The 17693-nt window shown below is 36.7% G+C and overlaps 1 protein-coding gene across 6 annotated transcripts in view; it reads right to left on the reverse strand.

The window, feature by feature from the left end:
• Nucleotides 1-17693, reverse strand: part of SGCG (sarcoglycan gamma) — a 144817-nt gene that overhangs the window by 72133 nt on the left and 54991 nt on the right. For 2 of the 6 annotated variants that reach the window (XM_083804378.1, XM_083804381.1), the window contains one exon: nt 2741-2935. In XM_083804378.1, coding sequence (XP_083660504.1) covers nt 2741-2935 — 195 coding nt within the window. Of the gene's footprint in view, nt 1-2740; nt 2939-3420; nt 3462-17693 lie in introns of all 6 variants that reach the window. The other 4 variants (XM_083804376.1, XM_083804377.1, XM_083804380.1 and 1 more) reach the window with 3 other exon arrangements.

Raw genomic sequence — 17693 nt, forward strand, 5'->3', positions numbered from 1 at the left:
CTCTCAAACAATGGAGTTCAGAAAAGTCCCTGTCTTTCATCATCCTTCCAAATTTCTACAAGGAGATTAAAATCTATTCATCTTGCAGCATGTCTATGTCTGCTTCATGTTCTCCTTTATCAGCTTAGCTTGTTTGCCAGTATTTATCACACTGTCTGTTTTCTGTGGGGGGGTTGAGACAGGAGATGTATCCATGAATTAATTCTATGCCAAAGCCTGTTGAAACTCTGTTCAGAGTTCCATTATTATTTTTATCTGTATCTATTAATGGACATAACATATGATGTTGGTATATTCTAAAGTATATTAGAAAAATACCTTTTTAAATACTCCTCATGTGTTTTTTTTTCTTCTAAATATGTTTATCAACCTTAGAAAGAATAATACAGCTTGTTCCTTATATTATTTTACAGAGAAACAGTTGTTAAAATTTTGTTTGATATTAATCTGATATTTTTAATAGAGATGACATTTAAATGTATTTTTTTTTAAACTAGGACGGAATACTTCTTTAAGTATATGTTAAAAAAAATCTATTATTATAATTAAGCATAATAAGTAGTATAATGTCTACATAGAATACATAATAAATATTAAAAGTATCATCACAGCTAACAGACTAATATTTGCCAAATAACGGATGACTGCATAGGATATTTCACAATTACTTTTAACCTCTTCCCAATAATGAGAATGTTTAATTGGGTAAGTATTGGGTATATATTAATCAACTGATTGCCTAGATAGCAAATACCATTCATGGTTAGAACTCAAGAACGATAAAAACCAATTTCTGAAAATATACTGTTACCTCTCTTTTTCTAACAGTTAACCAAAAGTTGTAGACATAAAAGCTTATTTCCATCAGAAAAATCATTTAATCATAGCATTGGTGAATTCTACGACTGTTACCTTCACTCTTTACAAATGGTATTTCTTTAGACACAGGAAAGGACTGTGATGCTTTGATTATACTTCCAGACTTGAACAAGCAGTATACTCCCACTATACTCTATACTCTTACAATACCCTATACTCTTTCTTGGACTTTTCTTAGAGGCTACCAGCACTTCTCTGGATATTATTTCTGGTATAATCTGAGTTGCTTCTTATCTTGACAAGATACTAAAACAATTTTCCATTTCTTAATGGTGTTGTACATACTTTTGCCACGGATTGTGACATACACCTGTACTTTGCCCAACTATTACTCTTGTTCTAGAACTGAGTTTGGCAGTTCCCTAGAATTAACCCCTACAAAGGACAGCATTGCAGTTAAGTCACTATTTCACTGTCACGGTATGTCAGGAATACAGATTTTTTAACAGAGAATTAAGAAAATCCTTATTGCCATGGCATGCACAGTCCATCCATCAGAAGAGTATAAGCCTGCCCTACTTGAGCTGTTATTAAACCACTCTTGTTGTCATGGCATAAGGATGTTGTGCTTCAGCAGTTTGACCCATTTGGTGCCTTCTTCACAGACACCTTGTAGGAGACAGTGGTTCCTGAAAGCGGAGTTTCTGATACTATTCTGTTAGTCCTGACTGATGTTAGAGAAGAAATATCCAATTTCATACAGAGAAACCAAGCCAACAGAAAACAAATTTAAAAACTGCTTAAAAATATAAATCTCAGCCACACAGAAAATTATTTTAACAATTATTCATATTCCCTGTGATTCATGATATGCAGACACTAAGTGCTCATCTTTCATGTGAACTGCATAACAGAAAAATTATATGTGATCTAAGATGTTCCACACTGTAATCTCTACGGCAATAACACTGCTGAAAAGAAATTATGTGGGGGAAGAAACTTGATGGAAATTCAAGCAGCAGTACGTATTAGTAAGTAGCACTTAACCTATTTTCTTTATAGTAAGAGAACGCAGAGTATAGAAATGCTTCTGTGAAGATATAATGCCCTTCATTTAGTGACAGAGGTGTAACAATGATAGACAATGGGAATTTCAATATAACACTTTCTTCAATAGCAGGGCAGAGCTGTAGGAATTAACTATTATTGTTTTTCTTGTAACTAGTTTACTCATATCATCTCTGCATCACAACTGCTTGTTAGGGACAAATTAGCTCTTTGATATTCACTGGTGCATTTTATTGTATTCTGACTAAAGCTACATCTTGAAGACTTCTGTAAGTTACCCCTTAATCTACTACATGCAAAATTGCATTATAAATATTAAAACACATATGGCAGTGGAAAGTTAGTACATTTTTTTCCTGAATAATACATCTGTTTAGCCTCAGGCATGAAGTAATAACAATTAACTCTGAGTTTTAATTAATTGGTCAAATAAATTGTTAAATTTTAGATGCTGATAAACAAGAGAAGGAAACTAAGAAAAAAACAGCACCTGTCAGTAATCTTTTAACACAAGTGAATTCTAGTGTATGAAAGAAAATTACAGCAAATGTTTATAAAATATAAACTAAACAGACTATGAGACAACAATAAAATACATTCTCTTCACAGTAGTTAGAATCCACTTCAATAAAAGGTAACAACCACCTCAATATTTTGAAAATTAATGCTAATAAAGAAATTACAGATCAATTGATATGTTCAAAGATAAACCACACATATATATATATCAACCAACGTACAAATTATAATTGAGAAGAAACAGAAAAGCTGATGTACATATGAAATAAAGGAAGTGGTGAGGCAGGAAAAGAAGAGAATATGAAAAGAATGAAAAATTAAAAAGGACACTTACTGGAGAAAACCACATCACTTTAAGAATCCAAATTGTCAAAGAAAAATTCACAACTAGGATGATTAGCAGCAGAAGAACAAACAGGTAGAGGCAACGCTTTCTCCAGCCATAAATTCCAATTTTGTAGACATATTCATTCTTTGGCCTCTCTAGGCTAGTGCCTGGTGTTGTTGTAGTGTATTGTTCACGTACCATCTGCTGTGTAAAGAAAAAAAAAAGAGACTGCTTAGTTATTTGAGTTAAATTAAGTATATGTATATAAAAAACAAGGAAAATATGAATATATATTTGTAATAACAAGTTACTAGAAACTAGAAACTTACAAAGTTTTAGCTGGAAAGTATTTTCATCCATTCCCATTACAGTTACATCTTACTTTTTGGCACAATGTAATATATGTTCAATACATGAAATGTATTAATAACTATTTTTAGGAGGCTCAAAGTCATTCTATATAGAATGGTAACAGTATTCTCCCATTTTTCATAATATTCTGATTCTCCCTTCAAAAAATATTTAATAGGATTTTATCTGCAGCTCACAGAACAAAATTATTGGACTGTAAAAATACTGTTAGATGTGGTAAAAGTGCTGTGCAAGTACAGGTTTAAAACACTTCTATATATTCTTTCCTCAATTCAGTAAAAAAATGCAGTTTTTTTTGTGTTGCAAAACTTAACTGTGTAACACTGGAATGACAAAATATGTTAAGCTTCGGAATCTGTAAATAAAGAAACAAAATAGTTCTTAATAATGTAAAGGAAATAATGATTTCTTAATTTATTAGATGTTCACAAAGATATATTAGCAGTAAAAGCATTATATACTGTTATTTAGTTTATACAACTTTACATTACAGATCTTAAACAGTTTTTGAATTTAAAGAAATCTTACCAGAGTGCACTTCCTTAAAACCATAAAGATATCTGCTAATTTCCACCTTTACAGCACAGAGATCACCAACATTTCAAAACATTCACTAAAGCTTACATTTCAAACATGAGAATAAAACCTCAGCAGCTGAAGCTGCTTATCAAGAACAGCAGTGGGTAACATCTGTCCCATTTCCACTGCTATAAAATGAAAAAGCAAGCAAACAAGCATGGATGTCAAAGTGAAAATAGGGACTGTAACTTCAAGTATTTCCTATGAGCCAGGTGTACCCCCAGGCATCTTACATCCAGAAATGGGTCAACTTTACTACAATGTAATGTTCCCAGATGAGAGTGCCTTCACATAAGTTCCACACAAGGTCTCCTCTCAAATCTTAACTTACTCCTAGGAATTAGATCACTGTGCTCTGCACACACAATTTTCAAAACGTGATTAAATTTCATCCTTGCCCAGCTGCTGAATTACTCTAAGTCATTAAAGAAGCTCCTTTCTAGTCTCCTGCAGAGCCATCCTGTGTCTGTAACAAGCTTGTGGCTCTCAATACTGACCCTCATATTTAGAAATATATTATCTTTTGTTTCTACAGTTTCCTATCAAGCTATAAGCCAGATAACACGAGTTAACAACTAAACATAAGTTTATGCAATCTCTGTACGCATGCTTTATTCATCTTTTTTCTGCATTTCCATTCAAAAATCTTTCAAAGTTATAATTTGTTGTTTATCCATATTAAAAATGAGACTTGATCATTAGCAGTTCATAATGTAACTATCCTATGGCCATTACGGTATAATGTTCTCATTAATTTGTTGCTGCTATCAGTCACAGTTGCTTATGATACTGTGCAGAAAAATGCTTATTTCTGCAGAAAATATTGAAAATAGTATAATGATCAGTGGAGAATCACAGATTCTGAAATAACTTTGCTTAACGTTACTGCAAAACATTGTAGACTTACAGGATGGTACTTAATATTTACCATGCGAACTACATTTGCGTAAAACTACCAGATTATATTATTCCGTGCATTATTCAAGTATCTAGTACTGATTATATGATCCTGTTCATATATGAGTTCCTTCTATTTTTTTTTTTTGCTGTTGTCCCACTAATCATTGTATAACAAATCAAGTCGCTGACATTGAAGGAGCCTTCTGTGTTAAGTTTACTTTACCATGCTCTGCCAAGTAAGACAAATTGGGACATTTATACATATGACAGACTTCATAAAATACTTAGAAAAACCTTTATCCTTACTTTCATGCAGTCCTCTCCTAAAAACTGTAACTTAGAGGACAGGATGCATTTAACTGTAATCTGGTGACATGTATTTGGAGAAATAAGCGGCACAGTTTTTGCTCAGATTATATTACCCTGCAACAGTCCTATTATAATATCGTAACATATATATAATGTAAATATCCTTACACAGGATATATCCCTATATATAATAGGATATATCCCTATATATAATATAAATATCCTAACACAGGGGATCCTCTGAGTTGCTTATTGTTTCCTTTAGCACACATATGTGGTAAATGCTGGTATAACAAGAAACAAGACAGATGACAGCTACAGAAATTTATGTAGGAACATAAGCCCCCTTCACAAGACAGACTGCTTATTTTTTGAGGAGAAAAAAAAAATCTTCTTCTAAGAATACTTAAAGGGTTATTTCAACAGGGCTGTGGGAAAATGTGTCATTCTTTAGAAATTGCAAGATCTCATGAAGTTAGCTGAGCTTTCAACAACAAATCTCTAGGTGTGACATCTACGTTCCTTGTGTTGCTGCCCACTACATCCTCCAGATAAATTTCTCGGTAAAAGCACAATTTGATAAAGAATAAATGAATTCTTGGCTCTTCACATTCTTACACCAGTCTCACCACTGTGGTCTCTGAGGTTGAGATTCATCTCACCATGTTAGATATCAATAGTTTAGCTTTCAATATCTGAGCCAGTCAACTCGAACTCCTTTTATGATCAATGGAGATAAATTCACCCCTGCTGGGAATTATTTATCTAACTTATTTTAGATGTTTATTTCAGACCTCCAATGAACTGCACCTTAAACATGGTTAACCTCTCTCCATAAAGAGAGAAATAAAGAGAGCCTGGAATGACATATTTATATGTATGTATATATATAATATATATACGTATATATATACATATATATAATATGTACACACCTACATGCTTTAGACATAAGTATTTGGTCAAATTAATTCCAACCAGAATGATTTCCAGAAGCATGTTCTGTTCCATTTTTACCCTGTTGTAAAATGTTTATTGTGTGAGTGTGGGGGGGTTATACATAATGTATTATGTACTGCTGTTTAATGAGGCAAGGTTAAAATCCATTATGTATTTCACCAAAAAAACTGTGAGTTTTGTGATTGCTTTTAGCCCTTCAGAAATTCCACAGGGGACATCTTCCAGTGCAGCTTTGTTCCCTCCACACATTATTTTTACCTGACAGAAAACAGTTCTGTTGTTCCTGAGCATTAGTACTGCTGAAAATTGCTTTTGTCCCAGCAAATGGGTAATGCTGGCCTAGACAACTGTCTGCTTTGAAAAATATACAACTTTTCTAGTTAATATAATATTTCATGATTTCTAAAAGAATTAGTACCAAGCAATTGAAACTGAAATCCTTTAGGAATTAATACTGTTGGATTTTTTTTTTTTTTTTAAGAATAAACAGATTTGGGTTTTTGTGATGACTGATGATATTACCGATTTAGACATTCCGGAGCTGAAATTACATAGGAGAATAATCTTAGACCTGCATGGAGAAATCAGAGAGAAAATCTTTTATACCTTAGTGCTATTTTACAAAGCTGGGCTGAAAGGAAAAGCCTTAGACAAGGAAATCTTATAGTTGGTTGGTGAAGTCTGACAAAATTCAAGACTCTTAGAAGGTAAACAATAGGTATTTAGTACTATGATGAAGAATATCATTTTTAAATGGAATAACCATAAAACTGAACACCAGTTGTGCAGGAGTACACTAAACAGACACCTAGAAAGAAGTGGTGACTTAGACACTTGGGTGTACACAAGTCAGTTGGAGAACCAAGCAGTTTAAAAAATGAACAATGACTTTGTTAACTATTATCTTTTATACTCTTCTACAAGGAAGCAGCACATTGTGATGAACTACAGAGTAAGAGTGGTCTTGGCAACCTATATTGCTGATAAAAAGGTAATTCAATTTCAAAATGAAAATTCTGACATAATTCAAATGGGCGATGAAAGTATGAATTATTTGGATCATGTCAGATGACATTAGCATAATAATGTCAGTCTTCTGTTTAATGGGAAGTGGAATTTCTTGGTGTTCCTACACAAGGGCCCGCCTGAACAGAAGTTAAATAGGATTACAGTCAAATACTTGCATACTCCTTATGGATTTTTGTATATGCAGAAATTATTCATGGGATCTAGCTCTACAGTGGTAGGTTGCTATTTGAAAGTATTTTCCAATACTTTTATCTTTTTTACTGGGATCCATTTTTATGTGACTACTTCTTAACCATTTGCTGATTTAAAACAGATACTGAATGGTAATTAGCTGCCAAAAGATTTGTCATAGATTTGAAGTGATAGATATAATGTGTTGATTACTTGGACATTGCTGATATTCTGGTCAGGTGAGATTTTCTCATGTTTTCAGAGGTTACTTAAAAGTGCTGCATGTAATGCACAAAATTCATGCCTGTAGGAGTACGTGTATGAACTGCAGACGAAATATCTGTATATTCTTTACACTGTGCTACTAAAGGTGCCCTCTGAAAATGTGTAGCCATGAAAGAACATTTCCTTGGACCTATTCCACACATTTTTCAAGCAAGATTTGGAAACTGACCTCTATGATTTACGTGATTCAGAGGTCCGGGATTTTTTTATATTAATCCCTAGATATTGAAAGCCTGTCCATCACTAATACTGCCATTGGTTTCAGATTAGTTTGGACCTCAAGTTCAAAAAGGTATTCTGATAGCTCTGGAATATTCAATTAAGACAGCTGTCTTTTGAAGAAGGAATTTACAAACTTATCAGTAAGCCTGCTTGGGAAAGCAAGCATGAGTATAAACTTGTTAATCCTATTATTTTCAGGAATTATTTATCTGTAATGATTATTGAAACTAAAATACTATTTCAATTAAAATAAGAAATCCCACGGGTTTTTATTTCAACTGAAAAAAAATATTTATAAATGTGTTTTCACTGGTTTTGTTCGCAAATGGCTTCTGTTTTCTTGAACAAAGTTCTCCTTAATATTTAGTTCAGATCTGTATTACTATAATAATTTATCATACTGTCATAAAGCAACCAATAAGAATAAACAATTAGAAAGCAAATTTTAATTGGTTAATGCTATAAACAACCGTAATTCCATTAATAATTATACAATTATTAGCATTTTCTATCTTTGGACTGTTTCTGACTGTATTGGGACTTTCAGCAAAGAGATAAAAAGCATTTGAGATACTTTTTTAAGTCAGAGTTAAGAAGAAACAGTGAAGTGTCATGAAGAAATTTGCACCACTGATGCTCATATTATATAGATTCTTTTGAAAAGGAACTTCAGTCGTCAGTACTTCTACTCTTCACTCTTTACATGAAGCATATTCATTCACATGCAAGAAAATTCAGAGTACGTGTGGGGATGAAAGAGGTGATAGAGGGCTAAACTAAAACAGATCTGTAGAAACACCATTTGAATCATTTTAACCTTCCCTGAATTCTTTTGTCATTATAAACGAACTGTAAGCTGAAATAAAACCACCTGTCAACTCAGACAAGTGAGAACTACTTACACAGTCTGCATATAGTACCTTCATGGAACATTATCTTCATTAATGTTTTCATATAATGCATCAGGCTAGAAGGGTGTTATCATATAGTATGAACATCAGAAGTACATTAAGACTCTGACTTCACAATTTGATGGCATTCAGGCATGCAATAAAAGGCACACTTTTGTCTTTGCTGGGGACAGAAGCAGTCCACTGACTAAACAATAGGAAGTGGGTGCTGCTGTAGTATTTTTCTACCAGAGGAAAAACAGTTGAGGCAAACCTGTTGTTCAAAGAAAATATAGGAAGGATCAGGAATTTGTGGAATCCATACAGAAAACTTTCAAGTTAAATTCAGACAGGCAGGGATAACTCAAACTCTCATGACCAGATGAAAATTTTCGAATTCAACTCTCCATCATTCCAGTATCATATATTTAATCTTGTCCAACTCTGCTTTGCTTAGATTTGCATATTATATAGTATATTACAGATTGAATTGTAAACTAGTAACATCGGCTAAGAAGCGATGAATCCCTGCAGCGTAATTTGTTGAAACCAGCAGAGAAATTCATATGACCTCGTTAACTATTTGCATACCCCGTGGTGCAAATTTACATAATAACCATGAGATGGTCACAATTAACAGCTTTGCACATTTTAAGTACTACTGTAATATCTGAAAGGTAGTCACAGCATAGGCTGAAGTGGTATATTAGAAATTATTATTTGTCTCATGTCTGTACTTTTCAATCTCGTTTACAGTATTCATGATATTTCCTTCAGAATTAAAAGACTAAGTAAGCAAAACTACTAGGCAGATGCAAGTGAAAAAAAGATTTATGTTTCTTCTTTCTTTCTTTTTTTTTTTTTTTTCAAGTTCTAGAATACTGTTTGGACTCCCATACTGTGCTTTTACATATAACCTACTGGGGTTTTGATTCTTGTTTTCCCCATTTGATACAACTAGTGTATTATTATGAATAACTTCCTACTTCTAATAACTTCTCTTGTCCTAATTTTTAGCTCTGCTGGTTTACCTTCTTCTAGGTCCTTCCAATGTCTTTTAAGTATGTATTTACCCTGAGCATCCGATACAATACTTTGAAATGGTCACCATGTAAAAATTTCTTTCCTTTTAACAGGCTGCTTTATGTAGCATCCCTTTTTAAGGTTAAGAACAATGACTGAGATTCTTTGGCTCTGGCTGTTCCATCAAAGTTATTTGCTCCAACATCAGTGTGGCCAGTGTTACAATACTCTCCTTAACAACAAAGAAACCTTGTGCACCGATCAGAATTAAGTCAGGAAATGGCTCTGCTTCTTGAGAAAATGCTCCTGAGAACAGTCATTGATGGGATTGAAAACCGTAGTCTGAATATTGGACCTAACTATGACATTTATACATAGAAGTAAAAGTAGTTTATTTCTCATATTGTTTCTGATCTACTACAGGTTTCCTAAATATTGATAATAGGTATAAATTATCACTAAAGGTACTTAACTTGCATCCAAGTTACTTGCTGAACAGCAGGTGCAACTACTTTTGATACAGCTTCCTCTGACTAGCATACAGTGCTGGAATTACTGGTGTTATAGCTGCATTTGGAGTCAAGAAATGTGCTACTCTTTTCCATATTTGTGACAATTCTAGATAGATGTCTCCAACAGATCTGAAAGCTGGCTGTAGTAGTTGGATTTGGTAAGAAAGGAAAATGCATTAAACATCTATATGGAACAGAGTTTAAAATCTGGTTCTGTTGCAGTCACAGAGACATATTTTATTCCTATTCACTTAACTAAGATTCAATGCTTAATGAGATGTTCTCCTTCTAGCAGAAAAATATACTGCATTTCCTAGATCTGAAGAAAGTTTCGTTCTACTTAAATGTTACTAACATATATATAGATGAGAAAATGCTGATTTCCAGTTTAATATACCAACTTAAATTTTCTTTAACATGATCCGTGATCTTCACTCTCTTAACCCTCCCCCCCCCACACTTCTGGACTGCAATAATGAAGTTTGTTGTCTATCCCAAGATGCTGCTTGGTTTAACTAACATACTTGATGATATGCCAAAATAGCCTTTTTTTTTTTTTTTTTTTTTTTTTTTGTAGAGAAGGAACTTGTTTCTGTGAATTCTGACTCTACTCGTAACCTGTTTAGGACATTAAGAGGTTAAAAAAATAAACAGGTCAGCTAAAATACCATATGCAGAACTTCCCCCACACCCTCCTCTTTCTTCCTCCACACCTAATAGGGGACTATTTTAATTTAAGATGCTTCTACTGTCTTGCAAATTGATCTGAAGAAGATTAAGACACTCCAGCTTGAAGTAACAGTTAAGCATGCAGAAACATTGTGGTGGGGACTCCAGTATCAGTAGTGAGTGTTAAGCCTTGAAGGACTCATTAGTGTAACCTTCTCTTCCTCTTAAATAAAGGGGGAGGAAACTAGAGATCTACACTTGGTCACTTCCCAACAATAGAACATGCTTATACACTGTCACTGTCTCCTTGTCAGGAATCTCCCACCTGTGCAGTTTCCAGAAATTTTGCAACCTGTTTTCCACTCCATGAATACTTTTAGTAATATTTTAGGGAAATACTGTTTATTGGCCAACCATTCAAAAGAACATCAAGCTAGATGTCATCAGTGGAGCAAATTTTAGAAAACAGAAGTAAAGAATTCTTGTCCTAAAGTATTTGCCCAGTATGTGAGAAATCAAAGGGAATTAGTGTAGTCCACTCAGATGATGGGAGACAAATTCAGGATAATAGTCAAGCCTAGATCCTAAAAAGTTATTTAGCTCAGGATCCAGCAAAAGTTTAACTGAAGGTGAATTTCAGTGAACTCCCAAACTTGAAATTGCTTTCAGATCTTCCAGCCTAGGGCAGTCAGATACAATGGGTTCAGAAGTCATCCAAATGCTAATTGTGGCAAGCACATAAAGACTGTCAATTCCAATGCCATAACTTTCATTCATCCTTCACCCCCTCACTTAGTCCACTGCCATCCCTTCCCACATCTCTTTTCTGTATCTGCTACTCAAATGGTGAACAAATCAAGAAGGAAGGAACAAAAAGACTAATTACTAATTAAGAATTCTGCTGAAAAATAAGGAAGTACAATGAGATCAGAGTGTTGCACAGCTTACAGGATAAGAGGGAAAGGCAACTCCCACTGCTCATGCTGGGAAAGGAAGCATGAAGCATAGTGGAGATATTCCATTCCCTTCATAGTGGAGATATACCACAAATTGAGGCCCAAAAGTAAAACACAGAAATTCACTTAAATTTATTATTTTAGCTGATAGTACTTCCTGAGTTCTGCACCTCAGCAATACCTGCCAAATACTTGAATGAATCACAAGAGCGTGATCAAATCTGCCTTTTTCATTCCTTTTTCTCATGAATAAAGGGAAATCAGAGTGAGGGGAAATAAGAATAAAATATAAATGCAGAAAAGGTTACTATTTAAAAAAATCTTTCTTGAAGCAGTTATAATCCTATCTTCTGTAATTAAAACATCAAAATCTTCCTGAATGATAAAAAATGCATTATAGACTCAACACCAGTCACCTAACCTCCTTTTATAGAGATACAGGAGGTTTTACCAGATCTACCTTAAATACATCCTTGAGGAGGTGACGAATCATGTCCTAGCCTCCATTTTCTTTGAAAGGAGCCTAGCTAGGTCTGGCTGTTATCTGTGATTAGTAAGGTGAATTCTGGTCTGCACAGCTACATCCAAATGGGTGAACTGTAATAACTGTGTGCCATAGAGTCCTGGAAGGTTTCACTTAGTTAAGGTCGTTGCAGTTTTTGGTTGCAGTGCAAGAGTCAGCATTGATGCTACCTTGGCTAAGCTGAATGTCCGTTTACCACCTAAACAAAGGTGATACACATGTATTAGATACAGACCTCCTTTTGATTACATAATGAAAAACAAATGATCCTATTACATCACCTAAGAGTAAGAACAACAGCATGGAATTAAATTAAGAATCAAAGGCTCCAAATTTCTGTGTCTCTGTGGCGCAATGGGTTAGCGCGTTCGGCTGTTAACCGAAAGGTTGGTGGTTCGAGCCCACCCAGGGACGGGCTGTGAGGTTTTCTGGGCGTGATCTTATGGAATATGAGCCTGGCAAACAGCAAAGTCACGACCCTCACCTTTAGAAGAGCCAAATTCCAGCTCTTTAAACATTCCATTAGTGGATGAGATCCCCTGGGAAACAGTCCCCAGGGACAGACGAGCTGGTAACTCTTCAAGGACACTTTTCTTAGAGCACAACAGCTGTCCAGCCCCGTGTCTAAGAAATCAAGCACGGAAGGCAGGAAAATGGAACAGCTCAGCAAGTACCTGCTGGGCAAACTACAGTGTAAGAGAGAAATGCACAGGCAGCGGAAGCAGGGACACGGGGCCTGGGAAGAGCACAGGGATGCTGTCTGCACATGCAGGGATGGGATCAGGACAGTCAAGGCACAAATGGAACTGAGCTTGGCAAGGGATGCAAAGAATTAAAAAAAGTGATTCTAGAGCTACCTTGCTTAAAAAAGAAAGGCCAAAGAGAGTATTGCCGTCTGCAAACAAGAAGGGTGAACTGGTAACGACAGACATGGAGAACTGCTTTGCTTCAGTCTTCACTGCCAGACAGGCTTCCCACAGCTCTCAAGTCCCTGAACCTCTAGGCGGTGGCTGGGGGAGCAAAGTCCTTCCCACCGCTGTAAGCGAAGAGCAAGTTTGAGACCACCTGATGGAACTGAACAGGTACAAGTCTATGGGGCCCAAAACCGTGCATCCCAGGGTCCCGAGGGAACTGGTTGATGGAGTTGCCAAACCTCTCTCCATCATGTTTGAAAAGTCCTGGCAGTCAACTGAAATACCTGGTGACTGGAAAAAGGGAAAGATCACTCCCATTTTTAGAAAGCGTAGCAAGAAGGACCCAGGGAACTACAGACCAGTGAGCCTCACCTCTGTGCCTGGGAAGATCGTACTATCATAACATCACACTATGGTTTGGGCTGAAATGGACCTTAAAGACCATCTAATCCCAATGGCCCTGCCATTGGCAGGGACACCTCCCACCAGACCAGGTTGCTCAAAGCCCCATCCAACCTGGCCTTGAACACCTCCAGGTATGGGGCATCCACAGCTTCTCTTTGCAACCTGTGCCAGGGCCTCACCACCCTCATAGCAAAGACCATGGAATAGATCCTCCTGGAAGCAATGTTAAGGCACATGCAAGACAAGGAGATGATCCAAAGTCAGCCAGCCTGGCATTGCCAAGGGTAAATAGTGCCTGGCCAATCTGGTGGCCTTCTAAGATGGAGTGTCTGTATCTGTTGAAAAGGGAACACTGACTGATGTCATCTACCTGGACTTCTGCAAAGCCTTTGGCACCGTCCCACATGACATCCTGAACTATAGATTGGAGGGAGATGGATTTGATGGGCGAACTGTTCAGTAGATAAGGAATTGGCTTGACGGTCGCACCCAGAGAGTTGTGGTCAATGGCTCAACATCTAGGTGGAGGCTGGTGCTGAGTGGTGTTCCTCAGGGGTCTGTCCTGGGACCAATATTGTTTAATATCTTTATCAATGACATAGATAGTGGGATTGAGTGCACCTTCAGCAAGTTTGCAGATGACACCAAGCTGAGTGGTGCAGTCGATACACCAGAAGGAAGGGATGCCATCCAGAGGGACCAGGACAAGCCTGAAAAGTGGGCCCATGTGAACCTTATGAGGTTCAAGTCTAGGTGCAAGGTGCTGCACCTGGGCTGGGGCAATCCCAGACGTGAGTACAGCCTGGGTGAGGAATTTATTGAGAGCAGCCCTGCAGAGAAGGACTTGGGGGTTCTGGTGGATGAAAAGCTCGACACGAGCCAGCAGTGCGTGCCTGCAGCCCAGAAGGCCAACTGCGTCCTGGGCTGCACCAACAGAGGGGTGGGCAGCGGGTGGAGGGAGGGGATTGTGCCCCTCTGCTCTGCCCTTGTGAGGCCCCACCTGCAGTGCTGCGTCCAGGGCTGGGGCCTCCAGCACAAGAAGGATATGGAGCTGTTTGAGCAAGTCCAAAGGAGGGCCACAAAGATGATCAAGGGGCTGGAGCACCTCTCCTGTGAAGAAAGGCTGAGAGAGCTGGGGCTGTTCTGCCTGGAGAAGAGAAGGCTCTGGGGAGACCTAATAGCGGCTTTTCAGTACATAAGGACACTTATAAAAAAGATGGAGAAAGACTTTTTACACAAGCAGATAGCAATAGGACAAGGGGGAACTGTTTTAAACTTAAAGAGGGGAGATTTGTATTAGACACTAGGAGGAAAATGTTTACTCAGAGCGTGGTGAGGCACTGGAACGCACTGCCCAGAGAAGCTGTGGATGCCCCATCCCTGGAGGTGTTCAAGGCCAGGCTGGATGGGGCTTTGGGCAGCCTGGTCGGGTGGGAGGTGTCCCTGGGGGGGTTGGAACTGGGTGGTCTTTAAGGTCCCTTCCAACCCAAACCACTCTGTGATTCTGAATTAAACCCAGCATTAGAGGAAGCCGTTCAAAATATCTTTTCTAAACTCTTATGGCTTTGCTAATAACATGCAACTTCTTCCTGTTTGAAAAGTCAGTGCTAAAAAGCAGGTTGTATTTTAATTTTTACATATAATCATAAAGATCCGATAATAGAAGATACAATATTCATCCATTCTGGAATAAGTTTGTAATTACACAAATAAGGGCCCACTAAGAGTGCTGCATCCAGGTCTGAGGCTCCCAGCACAAGAAGGATGTAGACTTAATAGAGTGGGTCCAGAGGAGAGCCACAAAGATGATCGAGGGGCTAGAGCACCTTTTCTGTGAAAACAGGCTGAGGGAGCTGGGATTGCTCATCCCTGGAGAAGAGAGGGCTCTAAGGAGACTTCATCGTGGCCTTATAGTACTTAAAGGTGGCCTATAAAAAAGATGGAGAACAACAAACAACATTTTACACACATAGATATTGATGGGACAAGGTGGAATGGTTTTCAACTGCAAGCAGGAAGCCATTCTATGATTCCAGCCCAAGCCATTCTATGATTCTGTTCTTTAAAGTTAATAAAAATCCTGTCTGTATGGAAAATAAGAACCGTGTTCATCTTGTCTACTATGTAAAGGGCTTTCTCACTAGAAAGGACAAAACAAAATTAAAACCACAAGGATGACTTGAGGATCTTATAATGTTTCCACCCCTAATTATCAAATGATAGTCTTTACAGGATTATAAATTACACGGAGAACTGAATACTGCAGCTCTCTTATTCTGATCATTTGATCTTTCCAGGTATCAAAAGGCTTTTCTTCAGGTCAAAGTGGAAGGTTTCCCTTTGGGCTTTTATGCTTTGCAAGTAATACATCTTTACAATGTGATCCAGGTATTAGCAGAAACTGCAAGAAGAGAAACAGACAGAAGATGGCTGGCAAAATTACTGAATTTTTACTATAATCTTTCTGAGGGAGTTTTTTTTTTTTTTCACTGGGATTTTATTGCTTTTATTCAGTAACAGCTAAATGATTTTCTTATTCAGAACAGACATGCACACTACACGGAATTTAGACAAGGCCTTTCTGTTCAGTCTTTAGTATGGCAACTCATTGAAAAAGTCTAGCATTGAATTTTTAGGGTACTTTGAAAACACCTTAATGGGCATAACTCCGAATAAAATAACAAATAATAAAATTATATATTATATACCTTATTATATATAAAGCATAACTCCATATATGTAAAACCAAAGAACTGTTTCAGTTACCAGACGAGGTTGTGATATTTACCATCTACAACATATAATTTATGTTTTTATGGTATGTGATGTAACCCAGGCACCCAATTTAAATAATTTTAAAAAATAACTATATTAGGCAGCATAACAATCAGTTGAAATCAGAAGTAAAACATGACAATTAGAAGTAGATATATAGTCACACCAACATCTAGGAACACAACTACCCGAAGTCAGACAGTCAACAGCAATAGGAACAACTGGCAACACAACTTGATATGAGAAGTTGATTGATTTCAGCACTTAATAATATCTTTGAAAATATTCTGAAGTTGTAATTACAGAATCATAGAATGGCTCGGGTTGGAAGGGACTTCAAAGATCATCTAGTTCTACCCTCCCGACAGGGATGCCACCCACGAGACCAGGTTGCTCAGGGCCTCATCTAACCTGGCCTTGAACACCTCCAGGGATGGGGCATCCACAGTTTCTCTGGGCAACCGGTGCCAGTGCCTCACCACCCTCTGTGTGAAGAACTTCCTCCTAACCTCTAAACTAAATATCCCCTCTTTTAGTTTAGGTAACCATTTCCCCCGTCCTGTCATTAATATTACAGGAATATTACATTAATATCATGTAATAATCATGGAGATTAAAATTCAACAAAAAATATTTTTTAACCAATTAAGATTCATGGAAATAAAGGTAAAAAAGGAGAAATAAACCAGCATGAACTAAGTACTAGAACATGTTTCTAATGAAAAGATACTTATTAAAATAAATTTGTATCATTGCAAAGTCTTGTAAATTATTAAAGTACTATATAAAAAAATATTGACCCTTCTTTTATTGATCTGCTTTTTCATACATTGATTATATTTCCAATACTGGAGTTCAAACTGTTCTCTTTTGATCTCTGTTCTCTGAGTTTATTACTTTTGTGGTTCTACAATACTTAAATACTTAAACTGAAAATGTTTACTAAATTAATGCAATTTTTTACACAAATCAGCTCTTCAAGCCTTAAGTACAGAAGAAATAATTCAAGTATTTTTCCTGTAACAGAATATACTAAATCCCAGAAAACTAGCACTGAAGCAGATGGGAATTTTGTAGTCTAACAGCCAGCAGTTCCTGAACTAGACACAAGATATTCTTTGCCAAGAACACAAATTAACTCACAAGTAAGTCCTCCTCTACCCTAAAAAAACCCTGATGTTTAAAAATAGATGAAGTAATTACAAACCTATGGAGAAGAGGAAACAGAAATAATTCTTTCCTTGCCAGTCTCCTTACCCCTGCTTGAAGCCAACCATCATAACATCTGTATGGGCTGGAAAGGCAGCACTTTTGTAAATACACTGAGCAGACATTTAACATTGTAATTGCTTTATTATAATTTATAAGTGATAATATGGATGTGGCTACTCTGTTTAAGAGAATTAGAGAGCTTATAGTGTGGATGCCAGATAACCCTTTGACTGTTCCACAGGTGCATGTGAAT

This window comes from Anser anser (genome assembly GCF_964211835.1).
Source record: "Anser anser genome assembly, chromosome: 1".
Lineage (NCBI taxonomy): Eukaryota > Metazoa > Chordata > Aves > Anseriformes > Anatidae > Anser > Anser anser.